This window comes from Cyanidioschyzon merolae, chromosome 11 (genome assembly GCF_000091205.1).
Source record: "Cyanidioschyzon merolae strain 10D DNA, chromosome 11, complete genome".
NCBI classification, from domain to species: Eukaryota; Rhodophyta; class Bangiophyceae; order Cyanidiales; family Cyanidiaceae; genus Cyanidioschyzon; species Cyanidioschyzon merolae.
Genome location: NC_010137.1, coordinates 809,138 through 822,914, shown reverse-complemented (window position 1 = coordinate 822,914; position 13,777 = coordinate 809,138). Strand labels below are relative to the sequence as shown.

General features: G+C 55.8%; 4 protein-coding genes and 1 non-coding gene across 5 annotated transcripts; 2 read left to right on the top strand and 3 right to left on the bottom strand.

Moving 5' to 3' along the window:
• Positions 1 to 863: 863 nt before the first annotated feature.
• On the bottom strand, positions 864 to 2,036 carry CYME_CMK303C (similar to ADP ribosylation factor 1 GTPase activating protein; the record flags this gene model as incomplete). The annotated part of the gene is made up of 1 exon (XM_005536616.1): positions 864 to 2,036. The coding sequence occupies one exon, from the start codon at positions 2,034 to 2,036 to the stop codon at positions 864 to 866; it is 1,173 nt and encodes a 390-aa protein (XP_005536673.1).
• A 748-nt stretch (positions 2,037 to 2,784) lies between these two features.
• Positions 2,785 to 3,867, top strand: CYME_CMK302C (hypothetical protein, conserved; the record flags this gene model as incomplete). The annotated part of the gene is made up of 1 exon (XM_005536615.1): positions 2,785 to 3,867. One exon carries the CDS (start codon positions 2,785 to 2,787, stop codon positions 3,865 to 3,867), a length of 1,083 nt encoding a protein of 360 aa, XP_005536672.1.
• A 1,636-nt stretch (positions 3,868 to 5,503) lies between these two features.
• Positions 5,504 to 8,062, bottom strand: CYME_CMK301C (hypothetical protein; the record flags this gene model as incomplete). Its single annotated transcript, XM_005536614.1, has 1 exon — positions 5,504 to 8,062. One exon carries the CDS (start codon positions 8,060 to 8,062, stop codon positions 5,504 to 5,506), a length of 2,559 nt encoding a protein of 852 aa, XP_005536671.1.
• A 495-nt stretch (positions 8,063 to 8,557) lies between these two features.
• CYME_CMK300T lies at positions 8,558 to 10,575 on the top strand. Its single transcript, XR_002461400.1, has one exon. It is a non-coding gene; the product is annotated as a hypothetical transcript (transcript).
• A 1,638-nt stretch (positions 10,576 to 12,213) lies between these two features.
• CYME_CMK299C (hypothetical protein, conserved) lies at positions 12,214 to 12,960 on the bottom strand (the record flags this gene model as incomplete). Its single annotated transcript, XM_005536613.1, has 1 exon — positions 12,214 to 12,960. One exon carries the CDS (start codon positions 12,958 to 12,960, stop codon positions 12,214 to 12,216), a length of 747 nt encoding a protein of 248 aa, XP_005536670.1.
• Positions 12,961 to 13,777: the final 817 nt, after the last annotated feature.

The window sequence follows — 13,777 nt, the reverse complement described above, 5'->3', positions numbered from 1 at the left end:
CACCAGAGCCAAAGTCGTTAGCCGCTCTGCGCTGCTGCCAAGCAAGGGGCTTCGTGGCTGGAAGCCCATTCTAGGCACGTACGCCTTGGCCTGCTATGCGAACTGGTTCGCGAACGGTCTGGAATGCCTCCGAAATGGGCCTGCTAAACTGAAATGGGGAAGCACTGCATTGCGCGACGAGGCTAAAGAATTCGATGTGACGTAAGTACTAATCATTATGCGTATTTCCAGCCATGCGAGTCGCGGTTCATTGACTCGAACCACGAAATGCACCGGGCGCAAACCGCAGTGCCGGAGCTGGCGCTGGCAACTCGTTTCTGGACACTGTGCGCGTCGCGAGATGTCGATATGACTCTGATGTAAACATTATTACCCCGAATCCGCGGATATAAGCATCTCCACGAGTTGCCTATGTCGTACGCACGGCAAATATAAGCTCGACGCAGCATCGAGTTCCTCGTTGCTCGATATTTCGCCACATTGCGTCCCGAGTTTCACGCCCTGTGCTGAAGCGTGTCTCAAAATCGACAATTCGCGAGCTTCTGAGCTGGACACCTTCTTTGGGTGCTCTCCCGCATCCGCAAGCTACCTGCAATGGAGCAGTCTCGAGCTGCGGACACGGATACGAATGCACGAAGCGCATACGATGATGCTTCTCATCTTTACAGCGACGAAATAGCTCTTCTGCAGAAAACGTGACAGCAATCGCTACCTCTTGACGCCAGCTCCTTCTGCCTACAGCGCATACAGCCTTGCTATGCTGCAATTGCCCTACGCTGTTAGGCAGACCATTCCTGTAATGGATGTATGAAACGAAACATGGTACATATCATCACAGCTGGGATACGTACCTAAATGTTCCGCTATTGAAAGCGCTTCTGGGACGCGTAATGGACCGAAGCATCCGATGCTGTGGAGGGGCCATCGTCCAGGTTTCGCTGACTTCTCTGCAGGTGTCGAAGATCTCGCCTCAAACTTGACGATAGGCTCGATTCATTGCCTAAGAAACCTCTAAAGATGCTCGAGTTCTCCGTAGAATTCGACGATCGCGATGCGCTGTGTTGTTCCTCAGTGGGCGCTGGACGTCGCGGATTGCCGATGCCTTCCAGGCCACTGCCTTTTGGTAGGTGTCGAATGCCCGCCAGCAGACTTTGCTGTTCATCGTCGTTGTCGTCGCGGACGGCACCAGTGTACGAGCCGTTATCGGTGCGTCTCGTCATCTGAATGGATTCCGTATGCGAGGTCAGCTCTTGATGACCTGTATTCGGACCCTCCAGTAGATTGGCTGCCCGTGAGATCCATGCGCTCAACTTCATCGTCGCTGTGCGCGCAAGTTCCGTACCCTGCTCCGTCAGCTCGCTTAGCGTAGAGCCGGCAGTCTTTAGAGCTTGCTCCACGCTCAAAGCATCATGGTCGACGCTACCATGGGGAACGGAACGCATTGAGCGACCACCAGAGAGGCTCACTGGGCGGCTGGAGACGCTCTCGATCCGGCCCGATTGTGCAAGGAGTGGTGTTTGTCGTGGAAACCCCCCCGGAAAAGCACCGCTTGATACACTTGCAGGTGCGGCTGGCCCGCCACTATCGGAGCACCCACTGAGCGCTGGCATACGAGGTACGCGCCCAGGTTCAGGGTCTTGCCAGGGCTCGCCTCGTGCTAGTGCTCGAATACGTTGCGCGTAAATTGCTGCAGCTGGAGTCGCATACTTGGCGGGAATGTCAGCAGAGACGCTGGGCGTGATGCCGGCGAAGCGCCGCATGAAGTCTATGAACGCAGCGTTCCCGCCGACTTGCATTTGACGCAGCTCCAGAGGTTTCCAGCGATCCATACTCACAGAGCGTACAAACGAAACATGCACGCCGAGACCGCGATGTCGACCTGAACATTCAAGACAAATGAACGTGCCGTACGTTACTGTAGCCCACTGCGGATGATACGCGCCGCAGTCTGCACAGCGTTTATTGTCTGGAAGACGCTGCAGCTCCGCGAGGACTTTTGCCGCGTCGAGCTCCTCGGGCTGATCATCAGGAGCCATTCCTCAGATTGAGCAGTACGCGAGCTCCCCAAGCAGGTCCACTGCTCTGGTAAGCAGCTTTGGCCCGTGCTTAAACGCGAAACGCGCGGGGCACGCTATCCCAACGGAGACCGTGAACCTCCAGCGCGGGGATCCTGCTAGCCGAGCACCAACCAGCTTCAGGTGGTTGACTCAGCGCTCCTGACGGCTCCCGTGCGTACCACCGGAAGCTACCTGCCGCAGACGGATCAAAACTGCACACTAGATACCCCGGACGTACCGTTTATCGCGGTTTGCGGGTCTGGCACTTCGACCTGGCAACGGAACGGGACGTAACGGCGCGCTGCGAGGCATGGCACTCGGGCGGCGCCTCTGGTGAATGTTCCGATCATACGGGGATGCAGGATCATTTACTCCAGCCAGGTAACCCCAATTGTACATCGAATATTGGCATCAGAAAAAGCATCTATCATGCCACACCAGATCTCCAGTCTCTGTCTGCCACGAAGCAGACGTCGTTTTGAAAATAATGCCATGTTCATCCGATCCTCTGGCTACTGAGCCTGTCGTGAGCGCCGAGGCCCGCGCCTGCATAGCACCGCTGCGAACGCTGCACGGATACGGATGGGTCCTGTTGTAATCACCACCAAGGCGTCGAGCTGAGCGAAAATCTCGATGATCTAGGTTCGATAAACTGGATATCGAGGCTCTCTGAGTTCACGACTGCGATCGGTGTTCAAGTTGCGTAACTACCACCCCATTTCAAACGATGTCGCAGTTCCTCAACCGACAGCAGAGCACCTGTTTCGGGAGCATGGATCGTTCGAAAACAGTTTTCCCAGGTGCCGAGCGTACCCTGTGCAACTCCTCCGCCGATGGAAGCGCTATGCCGGATGCCGTACAGAAAACAGAGGGGTTCTGGGGCGCGCTCCCAGTGCTGGCTCCAGGGAATGTTGTGGAGGGCGACGTCGGCGCCCACGACACTGTGGTCGTACTTGTTCCTGCGTGGGTGCGGGTTTCGCGCATGCCACAGGTACAGCGAAGCCATCGACGTATCCTGGTGGCGCTCTTTGTAAGCGTGTCGCCGCAAGCGACTTGGTGCTCTCAATGCTTGGACACCGGGCAGTGCTCAGGGCTGTTGACAAGCGGTTGTCGTATTGAGACGTGTCGCTTTCAGAGGAAGAAACTGCGGGCTCCACTGGCCACTGAAGGGCGGCGCGCAGTGACCGTCCGTGCAACCAGCTCTCGAGCGCAAACTTATTGGAGACACCTGCCTGGAACTGCGTACCTGTTTGGACTGCGGAACGTTCTGCGGAACTGGTTTCAACTGACGCAAGCCCGAAAGCGGCGTTGGCAACCGCTTGTGGGCCCAGGCGGTCGCACTTCATCTGGCCAGAGCAAACCACGAACTCTATTGATGGCTTCGGATGAACATCGCACGACTTTCGGGCACACTGAGGCCCTATCCGGGCTGCCCACCGAGGTATTCGCTATCGAGGTTGGCTTCGGCGTGGACTTGCACGGACAAGACGCTCAGGTAGCGGCTGAACGGGCCTGCAACGATGCCTTGCACCGCAATTCGTACCCCGGACTACGGAAGTTTCTGCCGCCACCGGGGGACCTCCAACAAATGCGAGTACATGTTCTACTAGGCTTGCCGCCAGAGTTCCACAATCGCGTCGACAAGCACGCTCTCCGGCGACTCTTTCCATATGGGCAAGTTGAGGTGGAAATCGTACCTGGCGGCTTGGCGGCGAGCTCCGGCATTTATCTCGGGGAGCACGGTGATAGGCCGGGCGATGATCGGCTTGTTATCGCAAATGCTGTGATAACGGTCGGATACAATCCGTGATGAACGCAGCAGCCGCCTGCTCACTGGAATCCATCAGAACGAGAAGCACAGCCACACGTACACGGATACAGTCAGGAAACAAATAGTTGAATGCTGTAGTGTGCTCTGCTTAGTGCCTCGTCACGAGGGGAAAGCGGTTCCTGTTCGCATCGGAAACCAAGTCCAGCGCACGTACTATCGCAATATGGAGGTCGCTGTATGCCCGCTCCGAAGGCGGTTTGCTCGTGTGATCGACGAGAGCTCCATCACTCTTGGTTTGTGTGTTCATATGATGGACGGGAGCGTCGACGGTGACCGCTTGATCCAGAACATGCAGTATCGGGGACTTGAAGATAATCCGCTTGCATATGGTTGCACGACAGGCATACCGGCTCAATGGAGACTGCCGCAAACGCACAGCACATGGTTCACATGCCCGTGCGGAACAATGCTGGCAGAGCGATTAGCCTGTGAACTGCGGCACGAGAGCGGAACACATGAGTCCTATGGAGACTGTATGCTCGGAAAAGACACGCGTTCCCCAGGGAACTGCTGGGAAGATACTACTTACGCCCAGCGATTACCAGATGCTGCGGTGATGCAGCGATCGCGCCTTGTCACAGTGCTCGCGCTCCTGGCTCGACAACGCGAATGTAGCACAGCTGGCTGGATGCTTTGAGCACCGCCAGTCATCAGCGGATCTCGCTTCAGTTCGCAGACCAGTGCCGGCTGCTACTGACCATGCAATAACAAACAAGCATCAAAAAGCAGATCTTTCATCCTCGGGGCATTTGCGCATTTGCGATATTTGCGAAAAGCACCTAGCTCGTTTTGCTCATGCATGCCACTGGTTCCCGGCAGCGGCCGTGTGCGATACGCACTCCACAATGTGAACCGAAACGCGGCAGTGCACAAACCAGTGACTAGTCCGGGTCTTGTGCCAGATATCTCCATGCCTTGAGCTGACTCTCATCAACGCAGCCCAAAGCTGTTCCACCTCTGCAGGACGTCCATGGCTGCGACGGCGCATCCAGCGCCGTGTCAACCAAATGACGCGTGCGCGGCACCCGCAAGGGCGCTGCCTCGGTCTAGCATCACATGCACTATGGATCATCGCTCTGGATGTTGCACTACGCCGTAACGTATCTGGAAGGACCAGAAACTCACTAGCTTGTTCACCGGTATCATTGAATGATCTGGGAGATTCCGGTTCAAGGCATCGACCTTACATCATACATCCATCATCCTGCGGATGCTCGCCTGATTTGCAACGTACTCCTGATCGTATCGCATCGGTGATGCTGCGGGCGCCAGCGTCATTTCACCGTATCCAGGATCCGCGAGGGGAAGTATGGACGATGGTACGTGGAGGTAGGGCGTGGAACGATGGGTGCTTCACCGCACGCTGCTATCAAGCGTGCACTCGGGGATCCCTTGTCTGCGTCGACCCTCTGTCAAGCAGCAGAGAGATCTCGCTGTATTGCCGCCCAGCACGAGCGCGAATGCCACAGCAGGCGCTGATGCAGTGCCTAGCGGCGGATGCGGCATGTGCCCTGCATGCTGCGCCACAAACAACGCACAGCGATGGACGCATGCGTGCGCGGCAACTGACTGCATGCGTGCGCGGACACGTCGGCAAGGTGTCCGTGCGAAGGCGTCAAAAGTCGAGTGTTTGGTATTTGTGCCACAGCGCACCAGCCGGTGACTCTGAAACGAGGCGGATGGTCGTTTCAAAACGCAACGTCTTTTGCGAACTCGTGATCGGAGCTTGAGCGCGAACGACTACTGGTCTAACGTTCGCCCACAAGAGCTGCGTGTTCGATACTTGTAGTTGAGCTGTTGTGTTGGAGCGCACGCGCACTTCGGCTACCAGGCGGTCGTCGTGAGCAACTTTCGTGACAGCGTTGGGAAAGCCCCGTATGTATACGGTACGGTCACTTGAGTTCAGTTGGTAAGCGGTTCCGAGAAAGTTCCAAACAGGTCCTATCGACGCATAACCTCTCTGGAGGAGCGCGTCGCCGCACTCGACGGTGTCACGGACCAGGAGGGTCCGCTCTGCAATCGCCGAGAGAAAGAGCTCGCGGGTCCAGATAGTATCCGCTGTGCCGTACCCGCGTATGCGATACCGAGCGGCTGCCTGCCACGGGCTTGATCCTGCTTCGCCTAGCGATGTCATAGGCGCCGCCTCAACGTCTCGGGGTCGAGGCATCGGGTCCGTAAGCACGTTGATATCGAATAGCGACGAGGGCGATGCCCGAAAGATCAACAATGTGTAAGAAGGTGCGGTAATACTGCCGGCACCAGCTGGCGGTGGCTTTCCCGGCTCGCAAGCAGTGTTCGGAAAAACCTCGAACTTCCAATCAAAAGCAACATACGGGTATTCGGTGACGCTGAAGGTGACGCTGCCGTTGCGCAGGGCATATGTGTTGAAGGCAACCGCATCACCGCCGCAGTTCTCGAAGGCGACCTCTGCACCGTTATCGCTCGCACCGCGCATGCCCGTGGAGGCCAGCAGTGGTGCAGCGCGCTCCTCTCCGGCACCTGATACGAGCCTCAGGTTGCGCACTGTAAGCTTGCCGGTTCCGGGTCCTCGGTACTGCACTCGAAACGTCACAGTCCGGTTGAAGTTGCGCAACAAACTCGCGGTTTGCTGCAGGGACAGAAGACCTGTTGCAAGTGTCTCAAACGACATTCCGGCGACATATGGCTCCAGATTCTCGGTCGGGAGCATCGCGCTCTGCCAGATGCCATTCATGACACTGGGCATGGATAGTTGTTGACGCGGAACGAGCACCATTGTATTTGACTGATTTTGGAGGCGATTATTGTAGCCGAGGCCGTACAGAAGTACGGCATCGTTCATCGAGAGCATGGCCATTGTTCCCAGTTGCTGTGCATGGGCATGGTACGCGAAAGGCGATGAATACACACTCGCACAGGCGAAAAGGGACTGATTCCCGGCATCGGAGCCATCCGTCGCGGTAACGATGACTTTGTCGGGCGTTTGAGGCACGCGCGCTGTCACAATTGCACGGGTTGCGGCGCTGTTTGCGCCCACAGCAGCAGTAGCGCCTGCTCGCAAGTCGGCCCATGTTGGGTGTGCTAGCAGCGCCATGTGAAACAACGGCTGTGTTGAGCGGACAGGATGGAGGAAAACGCCAACCGAATTGCCAGCTTTGGTTGTGAGCGGCCCGCTAGTTTGAAACTGCCAGACGCGATACGCCGCGGCCTCGAGGAGCGACACTGCAGTCATGTCGCCACTCCCGGTTACGTGGCCGGCGTAGAGCTTCGCAGCGAGCGCCAGCACGCTGGCCCAGTCGCCAGCGAAAACGAGCGGCGTCCCGAGTCCGTCGTCGCCGTAACTCGGCAGTATACCGAGGGGCGACACCTGGTTCGCGAAATCCATGAACATGTTGAAGGCATTCGCAGACTTTTGTAGCCAATCGCACCTCGTTTGGTTCAGGTTGACCAGGACCCACAAACCGCTGAGAAATATCACGTTATACTGCGGAGCATTCTCGGTGGTATCGCCTTGGGCGCGTACCGCAAAGTCATCCCATACTGCCTCGATATACGCAGCATACGTGGTTGTGGCTGATCCGCCTAAAATCTGGGAAGGGATCGACGCGAGACAGAGCGCAGTGCCGGCTGCCTTGATCATCGCTTGATTCTGCGCACCGCGCAGGGTCCAGTCCGGCTTACAGACCGCACGGATCACTGCTGGGTCGAGACCAGGGTCAGACACAGTTATCCAAGAATTTTCGAGACCGTAATGGATAGCGGCCGCCAGTGGTAATGCAGCGAAGAAATCACTGGCGAGAGCTTTGGGGTTTCGAGCGAAGGCCGTACCGTATTCACGTAGCAGCTCGCGAAAGAAGGGACAGTCGGAAGCGTTGCCCCTCATCGCTAACATGGCCGCATACTCAAGGACATTATGGGCATATCCACGGCGCACTAGGCTCGCTGCAGCCTCTGATGATGCGAAACTGGTATAGAGCAATTCTAGTGCTGTTTGAAAGACAAACTGTTGTGCGGCACTGTCGTTGAAGCCAGCCGTTGCCATCAGGGATGAGTTGCACCGGTCGTATGCGTGTGCAGAAACCTCTCCGCCAAGCGCGACCGTAGCAGCATAGCAGATAAATATGTTGAAGAGAGAGAGAAACACCCAAAGGATTCGACTGTGTGGGTGCGCTCGACGAGGCCGCCAGTGGCGCATGAGCTGCGCACCGCGGTGTGCAAATGCCTCGCCCCAGCCCGCACTTGCAACTCGTGCTGATGCGAATGCCTTCTCGAATCACGAACAAAATTTATTCGGGAAAAAGTGCCACAAGAGCTGGGCCAGAGAGGCACATGCGATAGCCAGCATCGGGGCCAGCTGACCCGCACGCCATGACGCTGGACCCGTTCCAGGGCGACGTTTCGGCACACAGTGCCAACACAGCGTCGCCTGGTGCGCCCCGGTGGTACTGATGCGGAAACGCTGGCGTCGCCATAGGACAGGGGCTTTGGACTCAGAATCGGACCCGGGCTCGGGTCGATGCAAACCCCGCCCTGTCGACCGGGATCAGAGCTGGTGGGCAGGTCGCCCTGGATCGAAGGGCATTCGGAACAGATTCTGTATAAAAATGGATCTTGCGGACAGGGTGTCGGTTACGCGGCATCGGTATGCAGATCGTTCAACGATCCATCCGTTTGACGGATCGGGTGTCGCGGGAATGCCCGTAGCCAGAGAGCGGACACGAGCATCTATGCTCAGAACGTCTGCTGCTCCGTCCGTTTGTCTGGTCGCGTGTCGCTAGCATGTTAGCAGTCGGGAGGAGGATGCCTGTAACGCTGGTGAGTGCTTGATATGCCACGACTCACCGCCGATAGAAGCGAAACAAGGAATGTGCGGGTGCGTTCGTTTGACGTGCTGTATGAAAGGTGACTGGAGTTCGCATTCAGTGATATTGTTCCTCTGAAGCGCTTCGGGGGCTGACAGTCTGAAAACCCGCAAAGTGTCGTCGCCAAAGCAGAAAATAAACGCAGATCCTGAAGAAAGCTTTTCGACGTGGCCGGCGCTGCGTTTCCAGATATTCGTTGCACGCGACAAACCTGCCGACTGCGAAAAGCAGTGTCTAGGCACGGACGAGGACATGAGTTCACCGGATGCGCGTGCTGATAGCCACTGGAGCAGCAGCGTGCTCGTGCAACTGGGGGTATCGCTGCTTCGCAAACGCATCGAGCTGTCTGCTAGTACTTGCGTTGCACCCATGTCAGAACAGAATAGAATAGAACGAGTCCAGTCAGGGAACGCGGGAGAGCATATTCAAGTGGGAATCCCTTCCAATTGCTCTCAACGCGAGCCTTTGCGGGCGTTTTCGTCAACTGCTTACGTTTCCTCTCTATGATCGCTGACTTTAACGACGTCGGCTTCCGCTTTCCGTCCGACTCTGTTGTCCGCATCCGAAGGACGTTCATGGCAGTGTTCAAGTGCCCGATTTCGACGCTGCCGGCTGTTGTCTACGCATTTCGTGCACAGGCAAACGTTGCGATCTACGCGTCGCTTGCCATGCTGTTCGTTTTGGTGTACAGTCTGGGTGCGGCCTCCGCGGCGGCGAAAAGTGGATATGGTCAGGTATGCCCGAAGGTCCACCACGCCTCCGTATCCGAAGGCCGCTCTGTGGCGCGACAAACGCTTGCTTTATGACTTGGTACGAGCCCTTACGGGGTAACGGGGGCTTCCGCGTCTGCCATTCTCTGATTCCGCACCTGGTGTTGTACGCTACGTTTGCGAGCCTCTTCTGGGTCGCGATCCGAGGCGACTAGTCGGTCCGCTGCACGCGCGGGCGCGCGCTGCTGCATTTGTTGTAGGTTTAGAGATGGCGATGTTGTCCATGAGGAATCATATACCGTCAGGAAAATCTGGGCTAGAGAATCGGTCGAGAAGTCTGGATCCGCGTACGCTCACTTCATACAGAGCCGAGAAGTACGCTACAATGGAATCCATCACTGTGATGATCGAAGACTGAACTGAAGACTCGTTACGATAGAAACGGTATAGACGGGAGCCTTTGGGAGCATATTCCCTGAGAGGTATGCTGCTGGTGGTGCTGGTGCTGGTGCTGGTGGTGCTGGTGCTGGTGGTTCCGAGATCGTATTCGTCGTTGACCACACAAAAAATAAGACAGCTGGTCATTCGTGTCTGATCGATTATTGTTCGTGACAAGTCCAGTAAACTTGCGGAATGAGCTTTTGCGCAAGTCAGCGAGAGACATCGTCGAGTTCGTGCTCCTCGCGAGTCCAGCAGCGCGTATTGGTGCGCTCACGAGTTGCCCCGAAACAAAAGTATCTGTATTTTGAAGCACTCATGATTTGAGCGTGCTCCAGGTAAGAAAAGGGGCAGAGTGGAATCTTGTGTGAACAAATTGATCCGCAGCATCGTAGATATGGCGAGCCCGTGTCCAACATAGTCACGAATCGTATTGATTCCGGTGGTAACGGGTCGCAGGAACCAGGCTTCCAAATCCGATCAGGAGTTCTGGAACTGCTTATGAGTCCGTGAGCACTTAGAACTGCGCATCGAACGCTGAGGGTGTAGATCTGAATGTGAGTTGGGGAGAAAAGCGGATAGCTTGGACAAAGCGCGTAGTTTCCTGTTCTTTTTTAATTTGACTCTGGCGTTGCGCAAGTGCGTTGTGCCACAGGATGCAAGCAGCAGGCGCCTGCTTTATCGTGCAATCGATAAAGCCTGATTGGAGTAAACAATCCTGTACTCCAACAGAAGAGTCGGCACTCTCCCTCACGCAACTAGCAACGACGCAGTCGCGGATGCGTTGGTGCTGTAAACGATCCTGTAGCAGAAAAAACGATTCCACGTGCACTTGCCCAGCACTATGCGCTCCTTAACCTTTCGATTCGAAAGATGGTGAGCAGCATTGTAAACGCGGACGTCAAAAACCCATCGTGCGTCGTACGTGGAGTACGGTACGGGCCCGCGCTGTTCGAGCCTACCTTGCGGAGCACGTCGTATTCCCGGTGACTTGGATAGCTGGCCATTGACGCAAAAATCCGCATGAGGCGCGTATCCGGTGAGCTGGGTAGTTCATAGCGCGGCGTCTGCGAGCTCCAACGCATGGCGCCTGGTGCACCCGCGCGAGAATGGTCTCCCATTGCTGCATCAGGCGTTTGTCCCAAACATATGCCAACAGCAACTCAGGGCTGCCTCTTATCAATTCATGGAATGCCATGCGTAATTTGAATATACTGTACGACTAATACAGCGCGCTGGTTGCGTGATGAAAATGGAAAATGAGCATCTGAACGGTAAAGTCTAGAACCGTTCGTGAACGGACCCGAGAGGCACCACAGCAGACTTCTCTTGCTGTAGTCGTCCAGGAGCAGGCAAACTCGCCACAAGAAACGATTTAGCGCCTCTGTGTGCTTAGTGTCAATTCGCATATTTGGAAATAGTCACGTCTCCAAACTGATCAATGTAGTATGCGACCTCCGACAAACATTCCTCCTAGATACTCGTGACCGGTTCGTGCAACGAGCAGCGTCAAGCAACCCAGAGCACGAGTGTTCCGGATCTGGAAGCCGAAGACGACGCGCAACCCTCCCAGTTGGGTACGTTTGCTTCGAAAGCATAAAAGATTGGGTCGTCGTGTGACTCTGCAGCAGAGGTCATCAGGCGGTTTTTTGTCGGCAGTGTGTACGTCGAGAGGCATCAGCAGCGTCACCGGATTCGTCGCGTAACTTGCTATAATCCGACAAACGCGCTCTTCTCGAAAACCATTGTTGTACCTGCACCTTGACTCGACAACCATTAAATCGACCGAGAGCCAATCTGTCTTTGTTGGCCGAACACAGCGACGCCGAATCCCGCTTTACTGTAAGCGACCACGATACGCTCCGTTTCGGATCGTCGCTGTATGGGTCGAACCTCTACTCCCGACGGAGAGCATGACCCGGGAATCTGTGAAAAGCGTGTGCATCTCCTGAGCCGCTGAAAACCTTCGTCTGGTTACTGGTGGCACTCACGCACCCGGGGACGTTTCAGATAGACTATCGGATCCTGCGTCCGCGAAAAATTTGCTGCATTCAAAGAGGAGCGTGCCGTGCGCAGAACAGTACCTCGTTCTCGGAATCGGGACCCGCATGGCGAACGCTGCACCAGAATTGTAGCAGTGTCACCGATTCCTGCGTATCCTCTAACGCTGACGCAGCTTCGAAGTCACAACGTAGCGTTCGTGCTGTGGGCAAGCAAAGCTTAAACAGGATCGCTACGAAATCGATTTCGCGGTGCACAGCACCGATTCGCGTCCCGGCTCATAGTCGTGTTCATCCTGGTCGACTTGCCGGTTTCCGAGTCGCCGCCTCACTGCCCTATATCTGGCCACCGTCTTCGGTCTCTATAGGGTCAAGTTCATCGAGATTTTCCGGCCAACGAACCAGCCGCATCGCACGGATACCGTTTGGCTCGGCCACGAAACCGCACTCTTTTTCGTAGAATATTACGAGATCTTCCGGAGCAATCATGGCCACTGAGCATAATGGAATATCCCTACTGAGGTCGTCCAGCATCCTTCGAATGATATTCCGACGCATGACGGCCGGGTTGGGCAGATTCGGGTCCACCAGCACGTCCCAAAGAGTCGCGTTCATAACACCATCGGAAATACTGCGCACAAATGCAACAAGGCGCTGATCTTTCCCAAGCAGACGAGCGGAAACTACCGAGAAAGAGTATTTCAAGCAACGTAAAATTTTACGTTCATCGCGTGGCGGCTCGTTGCATCGTACGAATAAGTCGTTGAGCTCCGCCGGCGTGAACGCTTTCTTATCGTTCGAGAAAATAGCCCGCTGTGATGGGTACGGTGTCACTCGTGGTCGCCCAGTCGAACTGGGTTCTGAGTTTGCACACAGAAGTCGAATTCGAATGCAGCCGGATTGCCTACGCAGTTGCCAAAGCGGCAACCGCAGAGAACGAGTACGCCTCCGCACCAGAGCTGGTGAACGCCGCCACCTGTCCAGCGAAGCGTGCGGTTCCGCGTTCGCACCGTTTTCAATTTCGAAGCGAACACTTTGCCTAAGCTTGCATGATTCCAGCCCGGTTACGAAAGCGTTGCTCATTGGACCTAGTCCGGGCACCGCCCAGCTCGAAGTCGCACAGCCGCAACAGACGGCACGCTTTAGAAGCAAACGTTGCGCAATGATCTATGTGCGCGTGTGTTTGTGTGCGTTCAAGGCGCTTTTGCGACACGGGTGTCGATGCCGTTCGCCGGGACCTTTCCGGATACAGAGTGCACTGGCCGGCGATACCACACGGATACGAGGCGCGTAATAGGAGCAGAGGGATGCTTTGGAGGCTTTCCAACGAGACCAGACTGGTGAGGTGTGGCGGTCCTGGCCATTCGCTGCGGCCAGAGTTTCAATTCGTGAACGCAGACTGATGTGAGCGAGTCAACGGAAATGCTACACACCAACCGACCGTAACGATGAAAAGGAGTTTTCTGTGTTGCGGATGTGGGCCCCTGCAGTGTACCGGAAGGCGATATCTCGTGCCTGAGTGTTGCATGGATCGCGGGTTGTGGGCGGAGATTTAGAGACAGAGCCGGCCTTCAGTCATTTTCAATGCGTCCAGACAAGCAGCGGTTGCGAGCAACAAGCAGCGCTCGCGAAGCTCTTATCTTTTTCCCGCTTCTGGCCCTCGGTGTATCCCATTCGGTATTGATTGAGTATGTGAGGTATTTCAGTGAGAACGCCTGGGTAGTAAGCTGCCGACGCTTCCGAATGCATGATCACCGATGCTGCTTTCTGATTGGTTGATGCATTCCTAGTTCGATGAGTAACCTAAGTGGCTTCCAGGGTCCGCATTATTCGAGAGCGCGGCTCTCGGGTCTGGCGCCCGGTGCAACACCAGAGTTAAATTAAAAAAGAACAGGAAACT